This window comes from Elephantulus edwardii, unplaced genomic scaffold (genome assembly GCF_000299155.1).
Source record: "Elephantulus edwardii isolate Elephantulus edwardi_28Jun2011 unplaced genomic scaffold, EleEdw1.0 scaffold00213, whole genome shotgun sequence".
In the NCBI taxonomy this organism is placed as follows: Eukaryota; Metazoa; Chordata; class Mammalia; order Macroscelidea; family Macroscelididae; genus Elephantulus; species Elephantulus edwardii.
In genome coordinates this window covers 4,301,830-4,318,117 of record NW_006399963.1, presented here as the reverse complement: position 1 = coordinate 4,318,117, position 16,288 = coordinate 4,301,830, and the positions used below count along the sequence as shown (strand labels likewise).

Sequence of the window (16,288 nt, the reverse complement as noted above, 5' to 3'; positions counted from 1 at the left end):
CAGATTATCCGAGAGGTTGGGCTCTATGGGGAGAAGCGTGGTATTAGGATTGGTGGACGATCTATCAACAATCTGCGTTATGCAGATGACACAATCCTGCTCACTGAAACTGAGGAGGACCTCATGCACTTACTGCAGAGGGTCAAGAACTGCAGCCTTCAATATGGACTGAGGCTCGATACCAAGAAGACAAAGATTCTAACCACTGGAACAATCGGTAGCATCAGGATGGATGGAGAAGAGATTGAGATTGTTTACAGCTTCAGTTTGCTTGACTCCACGGTCAACACTCTTGGCACCAGCAGCCAGGAAATAATAAAAAAAAATTATTGCAATTGGAAAGGTTGCTGTTAGGGACCTCTCTAAAGTACTCAAGAGCAACGGTGTCTCTCTGGAGACGAAGGTGCACCTGATACAGGTCATGGTCTTTGCAATTACTTGTTATGCATCAGAGAGTTGGACAATGACTAGGGGAGACAGAAGGAGAATTGATGCCTTTGGGCTGTGGTGCTGGAGAAGAGTATTGAATGGACTGCCAAGAAAAGAAACAGATTCATCCTGGAGAGAGTTAAACCAGGCTACTCCTTGGAGGCAAGGATTCTGGGGCTTCGTCTGACATACTCTAGACATGTTGTAAGGAGAGACAGGTCGTTGGAGAGGGACATCATGCTTGGTAGGGTGGAGGGACAGCGCAGGAGGGAGAGATGCTCTATGAGGTGGATTGATTCAGTGACTGGGGTAATTGGGATTGGTGTGTCAGAGGCAATGCGATTGACACAGGATAGAGCAGGGTTTAGGGCTGTTGTACATAGATAGGGTCGCTATGAGTCACAAACGACTCAACGGCATATAACAACAACAATAACATCAGAGAACTGGCCAATGAATAAGGATGATAGAAGAAGAATTGATGCCTTTGAATTGTGATGCTGGAGAAGAGTCATGGACTGCCAAGAAAACAAGCAAGTCTGTTTTGGAGAGGATGAAACCAAGTTTGTCCTTGGAGGTCAGGATTTTGAAACTCCATCTCACATACTTTGGACATGTGGTCAGGAGAGACCAGTCCTTGGAGAAACATCATGCTCAGAAGGGTGGAGAGACAGTGCAGGAGAGGAAAAACTCCAGATGAGATAGACTGATACAGTAACCAGGGCAATGGGGATAAGTGTGTCAGAGTCAGTGAGACTGGTTCCGGACAGGGTAGGCTTCAGAGCTGTTGTACAAAGGGTTGCTATGAGTTGCAGGCAATTGACAGCACGTAACAACAATTTTATAGTTGATTCAGACTCATGGAAATCTTTGGTAGGTTTCCAAAGTTACAAATCTTCATGGACAGAAAAGGTACATGCAGCCCATCTCGCTTGGAGCAGTCAGAACTCCAAACCTCTGATGTTTTCGTTAACAGTCTACCAAGTAAAGCATGATATCAGCAGGCTCCACTGATGTGGAATTGATTTTCATTTATGGCAATCATTCATTGGGTCTGAGGCTGTAAGTCTTAAAGGTGCACACCTGTAAAATCTCATCTTTCTCCTGTGGAGCAGCTAGTGGATTTCAAATGCTAATATATAGTTATCCCCTCAACGCATAGCATTTTATAACACCAGGGCTCTGGAAACTATATAGTAACAAAACTCTGTAATCTACTAAACATTCTATCATTTCATAAAGTATCAGGAAAAAACTTTTAAAAAAATAATTTATATAAGTAGAAAAAATGCTACTCTATAAAGAAATTTCAATTTTAAAAATTATTCTCCAACTATCACCACTGGACCAATTGGTAGCATTAGGATGGATGGCGAAGAGATTGAGATTGTCCACAGCTTCAGTTTGCTCAGCTCCACAGTCAACACTCTTGGCACCAGCAGCCAGGAAATCAAAAAACGTATTGCGATGGGAAAGTCTGCTGTTAGGGACCTCTCTAAAAGTACTCAAGAGCAACGGTGTCTCTCTGGAGACGAAGGTGCACCTGATACAGGCCATGGTCTTTGCAATCACTTGTTATGCATCAGAGAGCTGGACAATGACTAGGGAGGACTGGAGAATTGATGCCTTTGAGCTGTGGTGCTGGAGAAGAGTATTGAATGTACCATGTACTGCCAAGAAAACAAACAGATTCATCCTAGAGAGGGTTAAACCAGGCTACTCCTTGGAGGCAAGGATACTGGGGCTTCGTCTGACATACTTTGGACATGTAAGAAGAGACAGGTCTTTGGAGAGGGACATCATGCTGGGTAGAGTAGAGGGACAGCGCAGGAGGGGATTGTATTGATTCAGTGACTGGGGTAATCGGGATGGGTGTGTCAGAGGCAACATGATTGGCACAGGATAGAGCAGGGTTTAGGGCTGTTGTACATAGGGTCGCTATGAGTCGCAAACGACTCGACGGCACATAACAACAACAACAACAACATCAGTAATATGAAAATGTTAGCATTCTATACCCAGGGAAGAGGAAGCATAAAATTTAGTTTTGTGAATAAATTAAGTTTATTTTAATAAAAGGAAATAATAAAGGTTAATAGACTCACATATGATGCTTTTTTTCTAAATAAGATATGTAAATGACATATATTTACCTTAAAGATTCAGATAATGGTGTTAAAGTGCCATCTCCCCTATCTACGACTCGAAAGAAATTCAACTGGTCTCCTTCTCGGTATACCAAAAATGTGACTTGTTTGTTGCAAGAGGCCTTCTCCCAGACCTCATCTCGACTGGAATCCATATACTCAGCCATCTCCCTAAGTGGATCTTCCATAGGAACTACAATGACAAAAGTGACAAACAAGTTTTCAATGTATATTGTTTTATACATCTTCATACAGTGCTAGGATATTATGTATTGATTTTGAGCAATCTTGTGCAGTATATATATGATATTTTTCAAAATTCTTGAAATAAATTTTTGTATTATACTAATATGAAAAGAATGAAATGAAATGGACTATTACGTTGTTATAGCCAATGACAGAACTTAACAAAATACATGATAATTTGTGCCAAAATATTTTTATATATGCTGCTTCTATGATAATATTGACCTTATATATAATATAAATATACAACCAATAATATAACACATATATTAAATCTATAATTAATTTTGTAAACCATCTTGCTTCCTACATTGGTTCTGATTGGTGCTATTCAATTGACTCATGGTAACCCTATGAACAAGAGAGCTTAACCTTGTCCTATGTTTTACCATCCACACAATATTGGATTTGCTCAAACTCCTGGTAGTCACTGTGTCAATTAATCTCATTAAGGCTCTGCTGTTATACTGATTTGCTCACCTGCCCCAGTATGGTGTGTCTCTCCAAGGATAGTTTCCTCCTGAAAATATGCCCAAAATAACTTAAATGAAAATTCACTACTGTTGCTTCTAAGCAAAATTCTGGTTACACTTCCTTCAAGACACATTTGGTTTTTTTAATATTCCATGTAATATTTTATACTCTTCATCAACACACAATTCAAAGGCATTGCTTCTACTTCAGTCTTCCTTATTCATTATCCAACTTTCAGATGCATAGGAAACAATTGAAAATACCATGACTTGAATCAAGGGCACCTTGCTCTTTATTTTTTTATTTATTATTATTAATGTTAATGAAAATTCAGAGATTTTGTATTTCCATTCATTCATTGTTGCACTTTTATCCCTGCCCACCCCTCCCCTCCAGTCCATTCTTTTAATTGTAAAGTAAAAGAAAATTATTTCATTTAAGCCAATGTTCTTGCTCTTTAAAGTCTGGACAGGGCCTTGACAGCAGATTCCCAAATTAAACAAGTCTTTCATCCTTCACTGCTGCTATCAAGGATGTTGTTTGTGGATCCAAGTAAAATGAAATTATTGACAACTTCAATCTGTGATCCATCTATCATGATGCTATCAGTGGTCCAGTGGTAAGGATTTTATTTTCTTGGTGCTGAGATATAATTCCTATTGAAGGCTATAGAGTTTACGCTTCTGCAGTAAGTGGTTCAAGTCTTCTTTCTTTTTTGCAAGCAACGTTGTGTCATCTACATAATACAAGTTGTTGCTATTGAGTCTTCCTTGATGTAACATTCTTCTTCATATAGTCCAGTTTCCTGAATTATTTGCTCAGCATACAGACTGAATATGTATATACAAGGCACAAATTGGACACACTTTTTTATTTTAAACCATGCATTGTTTATACAGACTGAATATGTATATACAAGGCACAAATTGGACACACTTTTTTATTTTAAACCATGCATTGTTTCCTTGTTCTGTTTAGACAATTGCCTCTTAGTCCATAATTTGTTATGATCCACACAGTCAAATGTCTTTGCACAATCAAATAACACAAGGAAACACTTTTCTTTTTTTTTTTGGAAACACTTTTCTGATGTTCTCAGTTTTCAGCCAAGATCCATTTGACCAAATCAGCAATGATATCATTGGTGTCAAAGCCTCTTCTGAATCCAGATTGAATCTTTGACAATTCCCTATCAATCTACTCTTCCCACCATTTTTTTAGTAATCTTCAGTAAGATTTTATTTGCATGTGACATTAATGATATTGTTCAGATTGCAAAATTTGGTAGAAAGCCTCAATTTCTTCATCTTTGCCTTTCAGGGTTGGTGAGTATATTTGAATAATAGTTACATTAACAAAATTTCCATATATGTGTATGGAGAGAATTCTATCTCTTTGAGCATTATATTTCATGATAGATCCTGAAATGCTCTTTTTGATGATGACAACCATACCATTCTTCTTAAACTTATCATTTCTAGAATAGTAGATCATGTGATTGATTCAAAATGGCCAAAGCCAGTCTATCTCAGCTCACTAATGCCAAAAGTGTCAGTATTTTTTCCACATTAAATTAATGAAAAAAAGTAAATAAGAACTTTCATAGCAGTGTATCAGCTATTGTTACTGCTAGAAGAAGGGATTTTTCTAAAGGAGCACAAAAGCCTTCCTAAACCAAAAAAAGTGAGTCACTTGGGGAGTTTCAGGGTTGAAAAAAAATATTTACAACTTTGCCATCAGCAAAATGATTTCTATTTTATTACCAAAAACACCACTGCCTTACAAATTTTAGGTCAAAATTTAGTTTTTGAAAGAAAACTAATATGTATGTTAGTTTCATAGTGACTGCTTCATAAAAAAGATTAAAAGTAAAATATGAATTATTAAAACATCATAAAAATGCCAGGGATATCATTGCTGATGTCAGAGAGATACTGGCTGAAAGTAAGAAATACCAAAAGAATGTCTATTTGTGCTTTATTGATTAGGCAAAGGTCCATGACAAGTTTTAGCTGACATTGAGAAGAATGGGAATCCCAGAGCACTTGATTGTGCTCATGCAACCTGGATCAGGAGGCTGTTGTGCAAATGGAGGAGGGAAGCACTGCATGATTTGGAACTGGGAAGGAAGTGAGTCAGGGTTGTATTCTAGCTCCATACCTGCTCAATCTATGTGCTGAGCAAATTATCTGGGAAGCTAGACTCTATATAGAGCAGTGTGGCATCAGGATTGGAGGGAGAATCATCAATAACCTGTGTTATGCAGATGACACAACCTTACTTGCTAAAAGTAAGGAGGACTTGAAGCACTTGTTGCAGAAAATAAAAGAATGTAGGCTTCAGTATGGATTGTGTCTCAATATCAAGAAAACAAAGATTCTTACCACTGGACCAATAGGTAGTGTCAACAGCTTCATCTTGGTTGGATCCACAATTAACACCCTTGGTACAAGCAATCAGGAAATAAGGAGACAGAGTGCACTGGGAAAATCTGCAGTTAGGGACCTTTCAAAATTATTGAGGACTATTGATGTCAGTTTGAGGACTAAGGTGCATTTGATTCAGGCCTCGGTCTATCCGATTACTAGCTATGCATCCAAGACCTGGACAATGAATAAGGATGACAGAAAAAGAATTGATGCCTTTGAGCTGTGTGTAAAGAAAAGCACTGAACATTCCATGCATGGCCAAGAGAATGAACATATATCTCTTGGACAGGGTGCAGTTGCTTTTGAGAGTCAAGAATGATGAGGCTTCACCTCACATCCTTTGGACATATTGCTAGGAGGCACTATTCCTTGGAGAGGGACATGATATTGGGAAGGATGGAAGGTTGGCAAAGGAGAGGAAGACCCTTAACCAGGTGGATTGACATGGTAACTGCTGCAATGGGCTCTTGCGTGTCAGGAAATGTGAGGTCGGTGCAGGACAGTATAGGGTTCAGATCTTCTGTTCATAGGGTCGCTATGAGTAGTGCTTGACTCGATGACACCTAACAACAACAACAAGCCATATTTTTAAAATAATACTAAATAGAAATTAGAAATTAAATTTAAAATGTAGTTTCTCAAACACAATATGGAGAAAACTTTTATTTGAGTATATCTTTTCTCTTTTGGCTATGTTTTAATTGAAAAGTTAATTTAATAAGGGCATAATTATTAAAATCCTAATATAAAGCAATAAAAGAAGATTATTTTATAAAGGTAAGTTGTAGCTGATGATGGTACAATTAACAAGCCAACACAAAGTTTTAAGAAAAATATTATAGTTACAAGTTTCAACAATTAGAGGATGGAATGCCTTTCCCCTCCATGTTTAAAAAGCATTCATATGTACATCTTATATATAACATCTGTGTAGTTATGCTCCTTCTCATGAACACATAAGGTCATTCTAGTCCTTCTCAGAAAATTAAGTATTTTTCATTAAGTATTCTGGTATAAAGATAGTATTTATTCACAACCAACAAACTTTCAGAATGTAATAGATTTTTTATGTCATTAATCACTCTCTAATATAATTTTATGTAAACATTTACAGATTTTATCCATGAAACAAAAGGTCACTACAATGATAGTAGAGAAAAAGAGACCAACATGCATAAGAGGAGAGACTCTGAAAATTGTACTAGATCATTGTTGTTGTTGTATATCATTGAGTCAGAACCGACTGATGGCTGACCCTCCATTGGTTTTCGGAGGCAGTTAATTGTTTGGGAGGAGACTGTCCATCTTTCTCCCATGGAGCAGCTAGTAGTCTCACACTGCATGTCTTCAGGACTGCAATGCAGCTTCTTGCCACTAGGCCACCCAACAAAGGAAAGAAATGCTGAAGTAAAAGACAGAAACAAAAGATTTCCAAGGGCAGCTTGAGAAGACAAAGCAAAATGGTTTAATGAAAGATCTGGGCTTAGATTACCAAAAGGGAAGAACACACGCAGTATTTCCCAAGCTGAAAGAATTAAAGAAAAATTTAAGCCTGGATTTGCAACACTGAAGAATCCTATGGCCAAACTCTTGAAGGAAGTTTTTTTAGTTTGTTTTCTGGAGGCATCAAAACAAGATAGAGGGAATACACAGTCACTGTACCAAAAATAATTGATCCAATAAAATATTACCACACACAGCATATGATCAAGAATAAAAAGCAATAATAGAAGAAATGATAGAGTGTCGTGGGGGTGTTTTGGGAAACAGACACAACTGTGCTTGTGCTTACAAGTCTCTGCCAACAATTATGGAAGGCAGCTACCTGGCCTACTCACTTGAAGAGATCTATATTCATCTCTATTCCCCAAACAGACTGTGGAAATTTTTAAATAATATCATTAATATCACTTGCAAGTAAAATCTTGCTGAAGAATACTAAAAAAAATTTGGAACAGTACATTGACAGGGAATTACCAGGAAGTCAAGTTGGATTCAGAATCTTGGTTGAAGTAGAGAATATGAGAAAAATGTTTACTTGTGTTTAGTTTGTTATGTAAAGACATTTGACTGTGGATTATAAAAAACTATGGCTAACATTGAGAAGAAGGCAAATCTCAGAACACTTAATTGTGTTCAGGCTAAATAAATCTATTCATAGACTAAGAAGCAGCTGTCTGAACAGAACAAGGGAGCACAGAAGTGTTTAAAATCAGGAAACGCGTGTGTCAAGGTTGCCTCCTTTTGCCATATCTATTTCATTTGTATGCTGAACAAATAATTTGAGAAGGTAAATTATATGAACAATGTGGCATTGTGATTGGAGGAAGATTCAACAACAACAACAACCTGTGTCATGTAGATTACACAACTTTGTTTACAGAAAATGAAGAAGACCTGAACCACTTACTGTTGAAGAGCAAAGACTAGAGCCTTTAGAGAAAAACCCTCCCCTGCTGGTCTTCTGCTACCTTAACTACAGACACATAGTCTTAGAAAACATCCACAACTGTGGGACCGATGTAAGAGAGTGCATTCCACACTATGAGGTACCCTGGTGATGGTGGTGGAGAGTGAAGAGACTCCAGCATTGTTGTGAAAAGACTGTGGCAAGGTGTAACCAGAGGAACTCTGAGAAAAAGATCACAGCTAAAGGTTTTCCTTACTAGACGATTGAAGGGGAAGCTGACTTGTAACTGCTGTGAGGCAAACTTTTCAGGGCTTCTTGCATTTGTGCTGCTGAATTGAACCTGTACTTTCATCAATTTGGAGAACTATGCCTTGTTAATCTGGTTTATGATTCCTGGACTAAACCTATATTTGCATGGGGTGATAATCTTTGTCTCCTTCACTCTCCAACCTATTTCCCTAATAAACTCCATCCATAACTGTAAGTTCTGTGAATCAAAATCAAAACAATCCAATGATCATTAGAAATAGGTGCAGAAACATGAAGATGGCATGTCTAACCATGTAGCTGTATTTTTTTTCTGCAGAAGGTCAAGGACTGCAGCCTTCAATATGGATTCAAGTTCAACATCAAAAAAACAAAGATTCTCACCTTTGAGCCAATTGGCAGCATCATGATAGATTGAGAAGAGACTGTGATTGTTAACAGCTGCAGTTTGCTTGGTTCCATAATCAACACTCTTGGTACCAGCAGCCAGGAAATAAAAAGATAAATTGCACTGGGAAAATCTGCTGTCAGGGACCTCTCCAGAGTACTAAAGGGCAATGACACCAGTCTAGAGATTAAGGTGCACCTGATCCAGGCCATGGTCCTTGCAATTACTTGTTATGCATACGAGCACTAGATAATATTAAGGATGACAGAAGACGTATCAATGCCTTTCAGTTGTGGTGCTAGAGAAGAGTATTGAATATACCATGGATTGCTAAGAGAACAAACAGGTTCATCGTGGAGAGGATGAAATCAGGCTGCTCCTTAGAGGTAAGGATTCTGAAGCTCTGTCTGACTTACTTTGGACATGTTGCCAGGAGGGACCATTGGAGAAGGCTATCATGCTTGGCAGGGTGGAGGGTCAGTTCAAGAGAAGACGACCCCGGATGAGATGGGGTAATTTGTGTGTTGGAGACAATTAAATTGGCTCCAGAGAAAACAGGGTTCAGAGCTATTGTACATAGGGTCACTATGAGTTGCAAACTGCTCAACAGTACATAAAAACAACATGGCTGTAATGATGGGGGAAAATCCCCTTTATGAAGTGGGTAAATGTCAGACTCAGCCATACCCACATCACATCTGCTCCTCTTACAGCCTTCAATATGCGGTATATCTCAGCATCAAGAAAATAAAATCCCTACCACTGGATCATGATATATAGATAAAAGATTGAACCTCTCAAGGATTTAATTTTATTTGGATCCACAATCAACACCCATGGTAACAGCAGTCAACAAATCAAACCATAGGTTGCACTGGGGGAAACTGCTTTTAAGAATCTCTCCAAAGTTCTTTTAAGAATCTTTCAAAGTTCTTTTCTTTAGGGTGTATTCCACTCCTGGGAATATACCCTAGACCATAAATGACATCCAAGCAGATATATGCACACCCATGTATATTGCGGCTTTGTTCACAATAGCAAAGAATTGGAAACAACCTAAGTGCCCATCAACAAACTAATGGATAGAGAAGCTGTGGTATATTCACACAGTGGAATACTATGCTGTTTTGAAAAACAAGGAACTCATTCAATATTATTCAAAATGGGTCACCCTGGAGGACATTATGCTGAGTGAAATATCTCAGTCACAAAAGGACAAATACTATATGGTGCCCCTGTTGTAGAATGGGGCTGACATCGGGGTGGGTGTAGGACTGAGAAAAACTGGATAAATTAGGTCTACTGCACTGAAGCCGATGAGGGAGAGAATAGTTTAAAAGTAACATATTTTAGGGCATTATGATTATTATCAGAGTCCGTAATGAGGGTTGCAGAGTGGAGTATACTCGGGGTGGGGGTGGGGGTGGGGCTGTGTGGGGTGAGGGACTGTGTACCAATGAAGGAGTTTTTCTTTTTCTTTTCAAGGAGAGGGGCAAGCTGGTGGTGGGGGTGGGGTGGGCGGGGATAAAAGTGCAACAACGAGTGAATGGAAATCCAAAATCTCTGTAGATGTTCATTGAAATTAATTTTTAAAAAAAGAATTAAAAAAGTCTTTAAAAAAAAAAGAATCTCTTCAAAGTTCTAAAGAGAAACTGCCAGTTTGCAGATTAAAGTGTACCTGATCCAAGTCATGGCCTTTTTTATTACTTCCTATGCATCTGAAAGTTGGACAATGAAGAGAGTTGGCAGAAAAAGAACTGATGCCTTTGAAGTGTGGTATTGGAGATGAGTACTTAACAGTCACCACATGGACTGCCAAAAGAACAAACATGTACTGTCTTGGATAAAGTGCAGCCAGGATGCTCCTTAGAGGCAAGGATGGTAAAACTTTGTCTAACATACTTTAGGTATGTTTTCGGTGGGGGGGTCAGTCCTTAAAAAAAATCATGCTGGGAAATATGCAGGGCTGAAGACCCTCAACAAGAATGATTGACAGAGTGACTGTTAACAGGCTGAAGCATATTAGAGATTGTGAGGATGACGGACAAGGTATAGAAGGTTTTCAGAGGGTCATTAGGAGTTGTAGTTGACTTGATGATGTCTTGACATCTAACAACAACAAAAACATATTAAACTCAGAGTTATTAACAATAAACATTTTATGTAGGAAAATTTTTAAAACTAAAGTAATAGTAAGTCCTTCATATGCAGAGTGCTACGTTTATCACCTCTATATCATTTTTTAATTTTTTTCTAACCTTTTCAAACCATTTCAATGCATCTCATGAAATTCTCAAATTATCTAGGAAAAAGGTATTTATATTATTTTAATAAAAATTGTATAGAAATAGAATTTCACTTGAGGACTTAAGCTAGCAATATTTAAACTTAAACTTTTCTGCTAGAGAAAGATCAAGCAAATCTAAAGTCCTTCTCCAAAATAAGACTCACTGAGCAGGATCTACACTGACTAAGGATTCTTATGTTTGTCTTGGAATCATGTTATATATCTGAAGTTTAGAGCAATATGAATGCTCCAGGCTTAGCTCATGATTACAGCCTTATTTGTTAATGACTTGTCTGTTTATGTGTCTTCTTTGAGAGCCCTTCCACAGTTACCTTTCTACTCACCTACTTTTAAATAACACTATTACTTATTTTCCTCTACAGCACTTATAAATATCTGAAATGATATTATTTCTTTGAATGTTTATTAAAGTCAGCATCATATAAACAGAGAATTTATGTAACATGCTTATTGTATCTGAAACATTATATCAAGTAATGTAGTAGAAGCTCAATATATATGTGTTGAATTGATTCCCAGAGAGTACTCATATTCTGAAAACAGATGAAACAGGGATGCAATATTATCTGTTGCACTCACATGCATCATAAACCAACATCCATTTTTAGAATTTTACATAGTAACCAAGATTCCAGAATCTGAAGATTTAGTGGGCCAAATAAATAACAAAACTGGTATAAACCTAAATGTGAGAATAATATTTATATTATGCCATTCCATTTCCATTCCTTGTCCTAATGAGGCTTATTTTTAAACTCTCCTGGATTGAATCAGGGATGATGGGATTTTTTGGAAGGTCTTGACTAATATCTTATAACAATGCTTTTTGACTTGAAGATTACCAGTGTGAAATATCTTGAATATATATTATACATATATGGTCTTAATGTATGCCTACCTCTTCTAGTGTTTATAGGTCCACCACGCATAGCCAATACCAACTTCAAGGTACAACCTTCTGAAATGCTGTGGACAGCACAAAAATAAATGATAATTGCAAAAATACATTCAGTGTCAAATATACATAGAATAATAAACTGGTTTATCAGGCATAGTGTCTGCCCTCTAAAACATAAAAAAGCGATAAATGCAATGCTAATGATTTTCTCTAGAAGTAGTGAAAAAGTTCTTAAGAGCCTTGTATTTCACATAGAATTCCAAAACAAAAGTACTGAAACAGACTTTTGTGATAATTTCCCATGCAAGGAAAAAAAAGTCCCAGAAAAGAATCTTGCCTAAGATCCAAAATGTTAGAAAAAGGTATAGCCATATCTATAGTTTCTTGATTCCCTGGACTCTTCCAGCTATTCTACATTTTCTCTTCAACTCTTTGCTCTTTCCTTAAATACAGAATTATTCATTAAGTAAGAAAATGGAGAAAAAGAAGAGGGCTGTTATTATATTTGCAATCACTTGATACATATACTGTTACTTAGAATCAGGGAGTGGTATGAAAAATATAAGAATTGGTAGACAGCAATTCACTTTTCTACTTTTTGTGAAAATTTAAAGGAAAAAAAGAATTTGCAAAGTGGGAACAAATCAATATCCAAAGAAGATAAAGCAAGAAGACAAGAATTACAAGATCTAACAAACATCTTTTTTAAAAAATTGTTTATTTATTTATTTCCTACTAGTTTATTTACAAAATTCGAATACATTGTTTTCAAGAACAGATTCTTTTAGTTTCCCTCACTCCCCCCACCCATGAAATTGTACAACCCCATGATTAATCCCCCCTCTCTGCACACCTTCATCTCTCTGCGTCCAAACTCTCCCACCCCTTATGGATCCTTATACTCATTCTACAATAATGGTTGTATACAATTACTTATCCTAGCACGATAAAATGAAAAGGAAAAATAAAATAGAAGAAAATAAGGTAGATATAAGAAGATATAAGAAATATTAAATATAAAATATAAGAAAATAAGTTATTTAAATCTTAAAAGTTCTGAATTTATGTTCAAAACAAGGGATTGGAACTAATAAACTAATTAGAAGAAGAGACATGATCCAAGGATTCTGAATTGTATTGCATTGAATCTATTATTAAATAACACTCACTTGTAATCATTCAAGCAATAATCATCTTCAAGTTCCATGTTATTCCAAATTAAGTGCTGCTGACAGATGGGAATACCTTAGGGAATGTTATAAAAAAGTGTTAAAAATTCCAAAGAATTTTGAAAAAGAATAAACTAAGAGGACTAGCAAATTCAACACATTTCCAAATTGGATGCTTAAATTTAAGAATTATAAGAAGAAGATATGGATAAAAACAGACTCAGTACAATTTACTCATTTTAGAATAATCAATAGGTTCTGAACTGGACATTTTAGTAACTGTTTGGCACTGAGGTCAAAGTACGATACTACAGATCCCTTTAGAAATGAAGATATAATGACTCATCCCTGAGGTTTAGAGGACAACTCTAAAGCATATTCACGATTAGCAAATCAATTCTAATCACAGCAGCTCTCTAGGATTCTCTGGACAGTAAATCTTTATGGCGGAGACTGTCTATCTTTCTCCAAAAGAGCAGTTAGTGGACTTAAACCATGGATCTTTTGATTAGTAGGATAACATATACTGCACTGTGCCACCACAGCTCCTTAAAGGCTGTATAGTATTTAACTATAGTATTTAACCAGGAACAATAAGGGTTAAGGAATATAATTACCAACAAATATGATAGTTTCTTTACGTGTATGGACTATTAAATATTAAATTATATTTCATACTCAAACTGCTTATTTGAATACTCAAAGAAAATCTAGACTATATGAGCAGTGAACTATAAATCATTTTCCCAAGAGAATATTTAATGAGTACTGATATAGAGTGAAATGTTTTACTAATGTGATGTACACTGGTTTCTTAAAAACAATTTATTTTTAATAGTATAAAATAAGTCTTGAATAGTAACAGTAAGTGCTTGTGTTTACCCTTTATTATTATAAGCCAAGTGTAAGCACTTAATCTATGTTAATATAATTTCAGTCTAATCGCCTTAAAAAAGGGAAACTAATATTATCCCCAGGGAGCTCTGATAGAGTAGGGGTAGAAAATTATGTTGCAATCCCAAAAGCGCGCAGTTCGAATCCTCCAACTGCTCTGCAGAAGAGGGATGGACAATCTCCTGTAGTGTGATTAACTGTCTCTGATAATATGCTTGAGGGTCAGGTATGAGTCCATTACACACAACAACAACAACAAAATATCCCCATTTTAAGATGTAACAACTTAAGTACAAGGGCAGGGGTAGGAACACAGGTAAGCTTAGGGAAAGAATGGGTAGACATTTTATTAAAATAGATAAAATAAAGGACAATTTAAAATGGATGGAGATTAGTAATTGTGTGTATTGTAATTAACAATGTGGAACAGGATATGCACGACTGATTGATGAGAGGGAAAGCTAAGGAAAGGTTAATACAAAGAAACAATCCTGGAAGATTAGCAGTGATGAGAGTATAGGGTCAGGGAGCAGAAGATAGATTGGAAGGGTGAAGGGAAAGACAAGGGACAGTGAAGACTTGAGACATTGTAATAAATGGCACTGAAAATTATAATTAATGTTATAAAAACAAAATGTATATGAACTATTGAATGAAAACTCAAAAAAAAAAAAACCAACAAAAAAAAACCCCACAAAACCTTAAGCACAGAGATAGAAAGCCCAAACAGGCTGACCACAGAGATTTCATTCTTTATGCTAGCACTGGATAAGAAGTGATTGAAAAGACCATATCCTGAATCAGACACACTTTATTCCTCAAACTGATTTCATTGTTCTTCAATAATTTGGAGGCCCCTGATTTCAGACTTTCCCAGTCTTCTCCTGATCTCCTGACTGCTGGTACCAAGGGTGTTGATTATAGATCCAAGTAGGACATTCTGCTGGATCACCTTTCTTAGAAATGCAAACAAATATGGATCTCTTCCAGTCAACTGGCCAGGCAGCTAGCTGTCTTTCACATTTTCTAGCTTAGACTGGTGAGCATGTCCAGGGCTGCATCTGTTAGTTTCAACACATTAACTGGTATCCCAACACTTTAGCAATTAAGCTGAGACAAATTATAGGAAAGATAGAGAAGGAAGCAGTCATAAGTTTGAGATGAATTTAAAACCATCACCATCAGCTAAAGACTGAGGTCTTAAAGCTTTTGAGAGGTCATCTAATGTGTAATTACTGATATGTACATTCCAGAACAAAAAAGAGGAAAGAACAGAAAAGATGTACAGAACCAATTAGTTCAAAGAACTACCAGACCATAAGAACTTTATCCACCACAAGTCAGAGACTAGGAAAAACTAGATGGTTCCTGGCTATCACTGCTGACCACTATAAAAGAGAATGGAAGGCTCTCAACAGAATATGGGGGAAATGTAGAACAAAACATCTGATAGACCTAACAAGATTGAGATATTTAGTCACCTTTTGAACCAAGAACAAAACCCATCTCCACAGTTGAACTCTTCGCCAAACAATAGACATGTCTATAAGATGAACTTAAAGACCTATAAGTTTGCAACGCCGAGCTTGATGAAGAAGAATGTGCAAAAGGATTGGAAGAAGACTCACCAACAACCTGCGTTATGCAGATGAAGCAACCTTGTTCACTGAAAATGAGGATATAAAATGCCTGCTTCGGGAGATCAGGGACTACAGTCTTCGCTATAGATTACATCTCAACATTCAGAAAACAAAGGTCCTCAGCACAGGTCAATAGTCAACATTTTGATAGATAAAGAAAAGATTGAAGCTGGCAATGATTTAATATTGTTTGTATCAACAACCAACACCTTTGGTATCAGCTGTCAGGAAATCATAAGACATACTGCTGTCAGGGACCTCTCCAAAATACTCAAGAGCGATGATGTCGGTTTGAAGACTAAGGTACACAACAGAACAACAATGAGGTACCACCTCACCCCAGGAACAGGAGAGATTGGAACTCTTATGCACTGTAAAATGGGACTATAACCACTCTAGAAGGCTGTTTGTAATTTCTTAAAAAAACTGAACATTAACTAATGCGTTAAAAGTACATGAGTCAAAAATTAAAAAGCAATAATACTCCAAGTAGAGGCTCTAATAGTGGCCCAAATCAAGTTACAGAGGGAAGGTAGTTCTGACAATAAAAGACCTATTAACTAGCACTTTGTCTATTATAGTATAAAGG

The 16,288-nt window shown here is 36.8% G+C and overlaps 1 protein-coding gene across 1 annotated transcript in view; it reads right to left on the bottom strand.

Moving 5' to 3' along the window:
• ZFAND4 (zinc finger, AN1-type domain 4) overlaps positions 1-16,288 on the bottom strand; it is a 90,720-nt gene that overhangs the window by 57,829 nt on the left and 16,603 nt on the right. Inside the window, 3 exon segments of the mRNA XM_006897717.1 lie at positions 2,573-2,769; positions 11,997-12,064; positions 13,166-13,241. Coding sequence (XP_006897779.1) covers positions 2,573-2,769; positions 11,997-12,064; positions 13,166-13,241 — 341 coding nt within the window.